This window comes from Sciurus vulgaris (genome assembly GCF_902686455.1).
Source record: "Sciurus vulgaris genome assembly, chromosome: 15".
In the NCBI taxonomy this organism is placed as follows: Eukaryota; Metazoa; Chordata; class Mammalia; order Rodentia; family Sciuridae; genus Sciurus; species Sciurus vulgaris.
Window position 1 is genome coordinate 17,070,497 of NC_136476.1, and position 13,084 is coordinate 17,083,580.

At 35.9% G+C, this 13,084-nt stretch overlaps 1 protein-coding gene across 19 annotated transcripts in view; it reads left to right on the top strand.

Moving 5' to 3' along the window:
- Positions 1 to 13,084, top strand: part of TRPM3 (transient receptor potential cation channel subfamily M member 3) — a gene marked incomplete at its 3' end in the record, with an annotated part of 506,455 nt that overhangs the window by 255,598 nt on the left and 237,773 nt on the right. For all 19 annotated transcript variants that reach the window (XM_079111999.1, XM_079112011.1, XM_079112015.1 and 16 more), the window contains exon 6: positions 11,683 to 11,854. In XM_079111999.1, coding sequence (XP_078968125.1) covers positions 11,683 to 11,854 — 172 coding nt within the window. The remainder of the gene's footprint in view (positions 1 to 11,682; positions 11,855 to 13,084) is intronic.

Here is a 13,084-nt window from a genome sequence, read left to right on the forward strand (position 1 = left end):
CACTTTTTTGATTTTATGATAACATGTATAATCCATCATGATAAAGTCCTTGAAAAACTAGAAAGATAGTTCCTCAATAAAGGTTGTATATGATAAACCCAAAACCAACATCACAGTAAATGGGAAAAACTGAAAGTATTCTCTCTAAAGTTAAGAACAAAGCAAAGGTGCCTACCTTTGCCACTCTTATTCAATATAGTGCGAGAAGTTTTAGCCAGAACAATAAGGCAAGACAAAGAAAAGGCATAAAAATAGGAAGGAAAGAAATCAAACTACCCCTATTTGGAGATGATATGATTCTACATCTAGAAAAATCAGTAAATTAATTATTGGTGTATAGAAAAGCTACTAAGACAGAAATCCCATTCACAATAGCCCTATGAATAATCTTAACCATGGAAGTGAAATATTCTATAATGAAAGTTACAAAACTCTGGTGAAATAAATTGACACACATAAAATGGAAAGACCACCCCTGTTCAAGATTGGAAGAGCTAACATCGTAAAATTGTCCAGGCTGCCCCAAAGCAATCTAAATTCAATGTAATCCCCATCAAAACACTAGTGGCATTCTTCACAGAACTAGAAAAAAAAATTCCTCAAAAGATCTCTACTAGCCAAAGTAATCTTGAGCAAAAAGAGCATAACTAGAGACATCACAATTCCTGATTTCAAAACACTACACAGTACCATAGAAGCAACAACAGCATGGTATTTGGCATAAAAACAGACATATAGACCAATGGAAAAGAAGAGATCCCAGGAATAAACTCACACGTCTATAATCAACTGATTGACAGAGTTGCCAAAAACATACGTTGGATGAAGGACAGGTTCTTCAATAGTGCTGGGGGAAATGCATATCCACAAGCAGAAGGCTGGAGCTTGACTCCTGTATCTCAAACTTCAAAAACAAAACAACAACTCAAGATGGATCAAAACCTAAAGGTCCGACCGGAACTCTGAAACTACTAGAAGAAAAGAGAGAAACACTTCAAGGCATTGGTACAATGGGACAGGGAGTGATTTTCTACATAGCAAACAAAAGCAAAAAGTGACAAATGGGATTATATCAAACTAAAAATCTTCTGCACAACAAAGGAAGCAATCAAGAGAATGAATAAGTAACCTACAGAATGGGAGAAAATCCTTTCCAACTATTATCTGACAGAGGGTTAATATCCAGAATATATAAAAAATACAAAAAACCTTACAAATGGCCAAAATATATGAAAAATGTTCAATATTATTAACCATCAAGAAATTCAAATCAAAACTACAATGACATACCATCTCATCTTAGTTGGAATGGCTATTTTTTTTTAAAGGAAAATGACTAAGGATACAGAGAAAATGAATGTTGATGAAAATGTAAATTAACCCAGAGACTCTGTAGAATGGTATGGCAACTCCTCCCAAAACTAAAAGTAAATCTACCATATCATCCAGCTATTACACTTTTAGGTATATGTTGAAAGAAAATGAAGTCAGCATGCCAAAGAGATACCTGTATTTTCATGTTTATTATAGCTCTATTCACAATACCTAACAAATGGAATTAGTCCAGGGGCCCATCAGCAGATGACTAAAGAAAATGTATATGTACACACTAGAGTACTATTCAGACATAAAAAATGGAATCCTGTCATTTGCAGCAAAATCCCTCAAACTGGAGGACATTATGTTAAATGAAATAAGCTAGACACAGGAAGCAAAGTACCCCATGTCCTCTGTCATATGTGGAAGCAAAAATTGTTGACCTGAAGGTAGAATAGTGATGACTATAGATTAGGAACAAGTGGGTGGAAAAAGAGAGGTCTGATTTGATCAATGCACAGTATATGCATGTACAGAACTGAATTCCATTAAGATATGCAGTTAATAGCTGCCAACTGAATGGAGTTTTTAAAGAGAGATACTATCAACAAAAGAATTAAAAATGGCAGGTTATAGACTGACAGAAAAAACACCACTGTATTCTAGTTTTCAGTAAATCTATTACTAAAATTTATTGAAATTTGATGTACTATGGTACTTTTCTTCCCCTAAAATTGGCAAACTGGACTATGCCATAGGATTTCTTAGGCTCTAATATGATAACTATTTTTTGAGTTCCAAATTATTTGAAGTACTGTTCTTGGTGCATATTTATGATTTTAAGGTAAATTTTTATAGGTGTTCACTATTCTAAGGTGATCATTATAAGTAATGCAGTTCAAGGTTACCAGAACCAGAGGTATTTGGGTAAAATATAGGTGGTCACTGCTAAAAATCCTCTAGAATTCATCAAATTAGCTATGTTGTCTGGTAAACTCCTTGAATCATAACATTTTCACAGCTAGTAAATCTAGTACCTTCTAGCCTTTTTATTCCATTTTATGTAATCAAACTCACATGTAATAAACATCAGAAAATAAACCTTTTTAGCATCATAAACCAGGTAGCAGTGAAAATAAATGTTACTTTACCACTTCAGAATTCTATCAAAATGTAATCATTTGAGAAAATAGTTGCATTCTAGACAAGTGTATATATTCTGAATAATGTTGGAATATTACAAAATGTCAAGGAAATATAGGGAACTTGAAATAAATTCCTTCAGAATGGTAGTATCAAGGCACTTCATGTTTTAAAGAAAATTAACTCAACCTTGGAACTTCTAGATATACCTTCCTTTGAGTCTCATCTCCTAGCTAGACTTCAAGTTTCTTAGGGGCAGGATTCTCAGAATCCAATGTAGAGCCTCAAACTTGGTAGATACTCAATAAATATAATGAAGATGGATTGGGCATGATGAAATTTAGGCTTCAGAAAAAGCAAATGAAAAAATAATAACTATCACAATAGCTCTTGTGTTCAAGCTAAATCAGTTTATAGTGGGAACATTTTTAATCCAAGCATCTATATATTTTCTTGTATAGCGATTCAAAGTAGGAGGTGGATGGAGTACACCTCTCTGTAAACCCATTAAAATATGCATGGTTTAACCAACTGAGCCTTACTGTTTACATCTGATATCTTCCATTCTGCTTATCAGATTATTTCTCAATATGTCAGAACAACTGACTTTGGTGAGGAATATGGCTGTAAACACTGATTTAGTTTGAACGTGTCCCCCAAAGTCCATGTGTTGAAAACTTGATCCCGACTGCAACAGTGCTGTGAAGTGGACCTGGAAGAGGTGATTAGCTTCTAAGGGTGCTGCCCTTGTCAACAGCCAAATATCTCAAGAGTGGGATCATTATAAAGGATGAGTCTGGTTCATACTGCCACCCTCTCCTTGTCCTTCTGCCATGGGATGATGCAATAAGCAGGACTCAGCATATGAGCTTCCTGGATTTGATCTTGGATACCCCTGCCTCCAGAACTGTGAGCCAAATAGATTTCTATTCATTATAAATTACCCAATCTATGCCATTCTGTTATAGTAGCACAAAATGAACTAAGATACCGAGATGATAATTTTTTGTCCTATCACTTATATAGGAAAATGTAAAGTAAGTTCTTGAGGTCAACTGCCCTTCTATGATTTCTCCATGTAATCACTAATGTCCCTTTCCTGTATTACAACCCATAATCCTACAATTCCACCAAAATTTAGCTCAATGCTTGCTTCTCCAAAGGCTTCTTCCCTAACTTCACTCCTAATGTCGTATCCCTGATTCTAATTCTCCCACAACTGTCTGTTTCCTAAGCTTTCTTAGCCCGCTTGGGCAGGTACACAAAATATCATAGAGTAGGTGCCTAATAAACAATAGAAATTTATTTCTCACAGTTCTGGAGGCTCTATGATGAATTCTGTGTCCTTATATGGTGGAAGAGTCTCAGGATCTCTCGGGTACCTTTTTATAAGGACACCAATCCCATATTTGAGGGCTGCACCCTCCTGACCTAAATACCTCCCAGAGGCTCTACCTCCTAACACCATCAATTTGGGGGTTAATTTCTGCAAATGAATTTGGGGACAAACATTTAGTCATTTGCACCAATGTAATTTAAAATGTCCCAGAAATTTTTGTTTCTTACTAAACCCTAATCTAATACTTTGCTTGAACATATCACTTAAACACTAAGATTTCATTTCTAAGTGAACTACAAAAGCATTTGCTATATTTTCATATGGCTTCTATAATTATAATGATAGTAATTATAATTTGCTGATCTCCTAATTCAATGTCCATTGTAATAGCATGTACTAGTCATTATAAGGTATTATTATACCTTTCTTATGGCTGAGTAATCTAAACATGGATTGGAACCTAAATCCAATACTCCAAAGACCACTCTCGTAACAAAGTAGGTTAAGTGAGATTTTTAAAATTCAATGATATTATATTCTTATTGTTACATGAGACATTGGCAAATATCCTTATAAATAGAACTCAACAAATAAATTCTGAATGACCAGAGTTCTTTTCTTTCTTCCTAGAGAATTTTGCCTAGATACATGATTATGAAAGTATCACAAGTATAAAGTCAAAGACCTTCCAATGAATTATAATTTTAATATAACACATTAGATTCCTTACTTTACAAAGCTACTAGAATTGTGGCAGATGACTAAACAGTTTCTGAAATCATTATTATTTGTATGTCCTCAAAACCAGATTAACCAGATATATCCCACATTAACAAATCCAGATATAATCACAAAACAAAGTACATTTCATTTGAACATGAAAATGGACATTATCTTTGGCTACATTTTCTAACACATAATCATGTGGCTATTGTCTTTTCTTTCATTGCTCTTCTTTTCCTATAGAATTATTTCTCTAGGTTTTATAACCATTCACAGTTCTTATGTCTAATTGAAAAGTGCTCTAGTGATGCCATCTTTGTGTTTCAAGTCAAGAAACATCAAGGCCAATAACACAATTGATGGCTAATTTGGATGTAGTTATCAACATTTGTTACTTATTTGGGGTAAGCCAAATAGGACTTAATATAACAATCTCAAAAAACTTCATGATAATTACCTCAGCATGAGGTTTATTGAACTTTCATGACTAGGTTAGATAAGATATAGCCGGAGGATGAGAGGAAAAGGTCAGAGCTAAGGAACTGCACCCAGATCTGTTAGTTATACAGGACAGATCCAGAATTTGCTGAGCCTGGACCACATTCAGGTCTGGGCTCACTGCCAAGGTGGCAGTTATATTCACTTACATGGGCAAAACAGTTTTGGTGAAGACAATGATGTGAGTTCAGATTTGGGCATGTTGATTTTGAAAGTTCCTTTGAGATATGTACATGAAAATGTCTGGCAGGCTAGTGAATATATGAGGCAGAAGCTTAGGAGCAAGAAATGGCTACACACTTAGGTTTGGAAGGCATTGCATACAGAGGGCAATTAAAAGCATCTCAGTGGATAGGTTCAACACAGAGGAGTGAAAAAAGAACCTATCGCTGGATCCCAATGATCTCCAAAATTCAGTAACTGAGCATAGGAAATACAGCCTACATAGAAATATGGCCAAAGAAACGTCTGAGACCCAGAAACAAAACAGGTGAGGGTTATGAAAGCTGAGGAAAGAACAGGCCTCAGAAAGATGGCATGAAGGACAATGCCAAGCACCACTGAGTAATCTATTGATGTATAAAATATTGCCCTGAAACTTAATGACTTAAACAATATACATTGTCTCACGGTTTCAGTAGGTGAGGAATTTGTGAGTGAGTTACCTTGTTGGTTCTGACTGTGGGTCTCATTCAAAATGGCAGTTGGACTGCATCGACTGGAGATGCAGATGAGATGACTCATCCACAGGATGCTGTCGGAGTCCCTAGCCATGCAGATCACTTCATAGGTCTGCTATATTATCTTTACAACATGGTACTAAATTCCTCCAGAGTAAGTGATCTGACAGAGAGCTAACAAAGAGCTGACAGAGAAAATCTTGTATGGCCTGATTTGGGAAGTCCCACATCACCACTGCCTCATTTTATCCCTTAGAGGCAAGAGACTGAATCCAACCTAAACTAAAGGAAGAGTTTCAGAGACTTTCTAAACACAGCTTAAAAATCACCCCCACTGGATGCTTGGGGATTGGTATAGAAAGTAACGCCTTTCAGAATTCAAGAGCCTCTTCCAACACTGCCAATAGCTAAATGGCTCATGGCTCCCCTCAGGACAGGCCAAAGGGAGGTGAGTCTATTCAAGTGGAAAGGATAAAATGAGGGCTGTAAAACCCTCTGCAGGATACACATTGAAGGGCACATTTTCTAAGTGTTACTGAAAGATGCAATTGATGTTCCTGTGGATTTTAGTGGGTGTCACACAGCTAAATTATCTGGGCGCTCTTTGGAAATGGGTCCCTTGGTTTGCTGGTTCCTTGTGTGGACTGCTGAGTTGAAAGACAGACTCTCAGTTTCAGTATGACCTGCTTTATGCCTAAACTTACAGTTCCTCTGCCTGAATAGGAAATAACAGTGTCCCACTGGCTTAGGCTTTTGTGATGGTGGAGACATACAGAGCCTTTCTTTTTTCCATTTCATTCTCTCAGTCCCCATGTTTATCTCTGACATAGAGGGTGCTTTTCACTTCTCAGCATGTCCCCTCTTCCCTAGCAGAAATGGATGCCTAATGCTAACTAAGACAATCTCAAAACTTTTGTTTTTTTTTTTACCAAAGCACAACCCCATTTTGCTGCCTGCTGATGCCTCTCCTGACCTCTCTATATATACAGTTCTAGATTACTCAACTGCAAATAATTTGATCAGCTGTCAGAAGGATTCCATGGCCCAGCTGAATCACTAACAAAAAATATCCAACAGCAAAACCAACCATAATGTCCTCTATAAATTTAAAATCAGATTGGGTTCTCTATCTTCCCCATTAATACACCTGGCTTATAGAGGAACTTAGGATCTATATGGGGTTAATAAGGAAAATTTGGCCAAAATACCTCACTTCTGAGTCCCCATTTCCATCTACAAAATAAACATCAAATGGATTGTTCCATAGTGCCTACTATGCAAAAAAAAAAAAAAAAAAAAAAAAAAAAGTCAATGAATGTTCATTTTCTTCTGGTTTAAGTTAAAATCATGGTGCTTATTAAGAGGGAAAAGAAGACTCCTCAAGCTGTACATTTCCCATCCTTCTGCTTGGCCTGTGGCACGTTGATACACAACTCATCAGGTAATGGGTGTGGGATTGTAGAAGCCTGCAATTAATGGCACAAAAACCTAATTAAGCCCAATTCAATTGTATTTGGGAAAAGGAATCTCAGCTGACCAAACTGTCATTGCATCAAGGAAAGTGCCTCAAAATGGAAGACACCTCAGGACATGAGAGAACAGCTTTGCTTCTATAGCCAACATCCATAGAAGGTCATCGTTGTGCACTAACTTAGAAAAGAGCAAGTACACTTTTTTTTTAACATAGGCTGTTCAGATTCAATTGTAGAGGTACAAAGCTATTAGTAACTGCCATCAAGTCTTCTGCTTCACAGATGAAAAAAATAATTTCCTGTAAAGTTTCTTTGAATGAATATATTCAGAACACTTACTGGAAGATATTACTTAGACACATGATTATGTATCTCAAAGAAATCATAATGAGCAAATGAATGAACTCAGAGACCTGCCCAAGATCATAAGTTAATACCCAGAGGAATAAGAGCCCTCACATTCTGACTTCTTGATAAATATTCTTGGGTAAGACCAAAATATTCCTGCAAACAAATAGGAAAACTCTAGTAGGTACATAAGACCAGCTTCTGAATGACTGATTTACATCCATCCAGGGAACACAAATGCAGCCCTCTAGGGCTAGCACATGAAGGATGTTCAGTTTTTCAACAGCATCTAAATCATTCTCTTCCTGGCAATGATGGGGTCCTTACCAATGGCTTATATGAAAGGGTTTTTACCTCCATTTAATCCCTTGTACAGCCCCCCCTTCATAGGTCCTCTTTGTTTCAGAGGTAAGATAAATTCAAAGGCCTTTGAGCCAGAATTATTCCAATCATGCAGTACCATCCTTAATAGTATCCAAGGTATTAGTGAGTGAAGAATTTTGTTGTTGTTCTTAAGGGACAAGAACGAATGGAAAAATGCTATTACATAGCGGTTTTCTAGCCCATGATGCTCCAAGAAAATTAAGGATCTAAAATCCATTTCTCCATAGATTTCTGTGTACAGATATTAGTGTTTCTAAGCATAGCTAATGTTATATTCATCATTCATGTCACTCACCTGGTTTGAAGGACTTTCAGGTACCTTTTCACCTTGCCCAGCTCCAGTTCATTATCTGAACTATGAAATACAGAAAATTATTTGAATAGCTATCTTCTCAATTCTTCCAAGGTTGGACTATAACCTGGACCATCCTATGTTCTTGGGAAAAAGATGATCCGTGACTTGCCATAGATGTTATAGAGCATTAGGACTTAATCTTCTCATAAAGTCCTGACTGAGAAATATACTATAGTAATCCAGTATACCTACAAGTTATGAACACGTCACAATTGTTCTCAACTACTTCCAAAAAAGCTCTTCTCTATGACTTCTAACAATGAAAGTGATTGCATGACCTCCAATATTTTGTCAGAGGGAAAAATTCATTTGTACTCATCTTATTAAAAAAACACTATTTTTTTTCTATTTGGAAAACACAAGATGATCAGCAAATCTTTTGTTGATGCAATTCAAACACAATAGGCTACTGGCATATTTTGCAGGCAAATGAGACCAAAATGCATTTCTCCAAAGTACTTGAGAAGTCATTTCAAACTTTTAAGTTAGTCAACAAATAGTTGGAGAATATGACAAAAAATACTACATATTTTGCCAACAGATGGTTGAGTTTTTTTCTTTACTTACATTAAGTTAAATGTCTTGGGTAAAACAAAAGTCAATGATTTGTCTCACATTTCATTTTGATCACTGGTTTACGATTGGAAACTCGGCTTATAGTTGGCAAGATAGAGCAGAGCTGGAAAAGGAAGTAACATTTATAGAATGCCTGCTAGGAGCCAGGCACTTTGCACATATAATCTCAACTAATCCCCATGAGGTAAGTGGTTTTATCATTCCTTTTTACAGTTTAAAAAAGTGAGACTCCGATTCTCACAGTAACTTTCAGAACTGGGATTTAAGTAATTTCCATGATTCATGTGTTCAAGATTGTTCCAGGACTCAGGATACCTTCCTCCAATAAGATCTGAAAGTAAATTAGGATATTTTGCTTATTTTTCAGATTTATATCCCCCTTTTATTCAGCAAACCCTCTGCCAAAATATAGCCACCTTAAACTTGCCTTCACACCAAATGAAAAGGAGATCAGTACAATGAAGAAATTAAAATTCATGAATACCCTGTAAATTTGACCTTCTTACTATGACTGATTCAGATGTTCAATATTCCCAAAGAGATGTTGCGCTATGTTTCACAATAAAACAGGGTGGAAGTTGGAAGACCAAACCACCAATGTCTTTAGAATCCAGTTATGGAGGAAAAATATACATAGAATACAGATGGTTTGATTACCTTCTCTTATTCTCAGGTTGTGGTGAATGCATCAGTTTGGTACTGAATCATTTCCATACTTGCATTCAATTTAAAATTTCATTTTCTCCAATGGTCTTCAAGTGGATTCCCAGGAATTAGAAACTGTGCATCTCAAGCAGCACAAACGTCTGGGGTTCACAATCACACACAGTTGTTAACCTCTGGAACATTCACTGTTCCTGCCTCTCACAGAACTGTTTTGGATCTTCCCTCTCTTTCACATGGAGTCTTCAGGAACTGCTGTTAGAAAAGAAAGAACAGTAACAAAAGCATTTTCTTTTGTCCAAAAGCACAATGCAGAGGCACTTTAAGAATAGGAGAAAGAATTTCTGCTAAGCTCCTTTCCACAACAAAGCATTGATATTTATTTTAACTTGCACTTTACTGTAGAATGAATGTTTTATAATCAAAACTGAGTAACAAAATGGAAATTTCAACCACAAGTGACCTACTCTTCCAGTTTTAAAGAGCTCAGGATGGGTTTAGTAATCCACAGTCTCTGATTTTCGAGGGTTCTCATTCACTCATGAAGACAAAGCAGTAACTGATTACTGCTCTATGTGATCACTAAAGGCAATAACTAAAAAGTTTTGGTCTTTATCAATAAGATCCAAACTATAATGAAGTTATGAATTAACATATCAATGCTATGTTTAGAAATAAGGCATGTATTAGAACTGAAGTTTATTTTGAAAGCTCAGAATTATATATGCATTTTAAATTTAAATCAATTCCCAAATAATTCAGAAAATAATTTTTTTTCAGATTTGAATAAAACATTTGTTTCAAGTTTGCCTGTTTGTTCATTCACTATTTATTGAGCACATTTTATTTTCCAGGCACTAGAAATGTGGGTTTTTGAATTAGCTTCAAAGTTTTAAAAAATGACTTACAAGAGAGCTTCACTATCAAAGACTGCCCTTACTAAATCACTTTGTATTTCTTTTAACAAACTACTCAATCTTGCTACAGCTTTTCATGGTGAGTTATTGCACATTGAAGAAGAACAAGAGCATCTCAACTCGATAATTAATGTACACACTGCAGAAAACCAGAGAAATAAACCAGTAGCATTTGTCCTGTCGATTTCCATGATTCAGTACAGTGATAGTTATACAGAGAACGTGTAGCAATGAGCCTACCGAATGTTCCCTTTTTCTAGATTTGTGTGAAGTTTCTATCTAAATATCTTAGTACTGGATTTTCAACACATCACCTTGTTTCCATTGGATCTAAGTAGCGTTGGAAAAGTTAAATTTTTGGAATCCAGAAGAGCTGGGTGTGAATTCTCATTGTGTGTGTAGTAAAGCTTTAGATAATTTACCTGTGCATTTCTCAGTTTCTTCATCTATAAAATATGGTATGAAACTTACAGGGTTGTTGCAAGAAATAAGGAAAATATACACAAAGCAACTAACTTGCAAGACATGTTGATTTTCTTTTTATATCCCAAATCTGAGAGACCACACTGAAATTACTCTATTTTAGGTAGTGTATTTCACTGTGAAAGTAAACACCAAAAAGGTAGAATAAACCAGAGGTGAATATTTTGGGGCCAATTTATATTCACCTCAAGAGGCAGTTATTTTATATCCAACTTATTTCATACTTAAGTAACAAGAATAGTGTTTATTTTAAATAAAAAGCCTTCAGATTGCTGAATGGGATTGACAGAAAAGATCACATTCTCTCCATCCCTAGCCCTCAGCATTCTCCAAAATCATGATTGTGCTGCTGTGACTGTTGAAGTATGGACATGAATGTGTATATAGGAATATGTTGCAATGAACCCATTATGTAGGATTATAATGTACCAATGAATTAATTAAATTAGGGACATGAAGAAACAAAATAACTAAAAATTATTTTTGGTTCATTAACAAATAAAAGATCAAAATAAAACAATTGTCTGTGGAACAGTTTTTTTTTTAGTGCAATAAAAGCACAAATTCACTTCTTTATGAATTGTAAATCTTTTAAGCACAGTTTTTCTTTGAATGAGACTTTTATCATAAATCTTTCTTCTACCCAAAGCAATTCTAGGAAGAGAATGCAGATGTTCTCTCTCTCTCTCTCTCTCTCTCTCTCTCTCTCTCTTTCTGGTTCTTTTCATATCTTGTGTCACATCTTGTTTTCTAACTCCTCCCTTTTCCTTTTGATTCCCTGTAGGTAGTCCGGCCATACCAAACCATGTCCAATCCCATGAGCAAGCTCACTGTTCTCAACAGCATGCATTCCCATTTCATCTTGGCTGACAACGGAACTACTGGAAAATACGGAGCAGAGGTAAAACTTCGGAGGCAACTGGAAAAGCATATTTCACTTCAGAAGATAAACACAAGTAAGTTGCCACTGTTCCCACTGGCATGCCTTGTAGAAAGTACACTGAAAGTAAAAAAGTATATCACGCAGAAGTAATACATGAACTTGAGCACATTTTAAAACACAGTTTCTCCTGGGCCAGTCTTTCAAATGAGAGACAGTGTAGTGCAGCGGAAGGCAATGGAGGCAAAAGAACCAATGACAGAATGACTGGGCCCAAGCTGATTTATTAGGCATGAACATTTCAAACCCATGAGGGGTATGTGAATGCAGATCTGCTTTCTCTCCAAACTTTTCCTTAATCCTTTACATAGGACTCCAAGGAGAAAAGTTACCCTAGAGAAATTGTTTTTATTTATTAAGCTTTTCTGGTGGCTACAAAAAAAAAAAAAAAAAAAAAGAAAGAGGAAAGAAAATAGCATTTTGATCTTGCACAGATCTAGCTATGTGAAGGCATTTTAAGGGCACATCTCCTAAGCTAAACCATCATGCGAAACCATCTTAATGAAATTTTAATGCATAATTTTATGTATGTATTGTCTCTAGGTATGTGTTTAGGTACATGTGTATATTTATGTGTATCACATAATACATATCTGTTGGTTACATTAACATCTCTTGAATGACTTATGGGTTCTATGATGTTTTATTTGTGTGTGTGTGTGTGTAAATATTTAACTGTAAAATGGTAGCAACAACAATGCTCCTCAGATCTCTAAGTGACTTACATTTAGATGTGATCAATCTACTGTCCATCCTCACAAAATAAAATTCAATTTGTTTTCAAAGTACCATACCAGGCTACATCACAAACTCAAACTTGGTGGTATTATATGTCCCCTCAAGGAAACTTGGATCTAATTGATTGAAATTCCAAAGCCTGCAATCCAAATAATAAAAGATTCTCTTTACCTACATTAGTTTTTAAAACTCCAGTGTAATGTGGTACCATGTGCCCAAATCAACTTTTCCCTGGTCTTTTACCTGCCTCTATCCCAAATGGGTCTCCCCCTAGTACAGAGGCCTTCCTGCCACAGCTGTGATGGACGACCCACCACACCACGACTTCTCCTTCCTATACTTTTGTCTCTGGAACAGTTTGGGGGAATTACTACTGCTTAGTAGCCAAGTTTCATACTTTCAGTCTTTTCACAGTGAATTCTAGAGTACTGACTTTGGGCCTAGATCTGAAAGTAAAAGTCGTATTACAAAACTCCTTTCCTAATATGCCTTTGGAAAGAAGAAACAT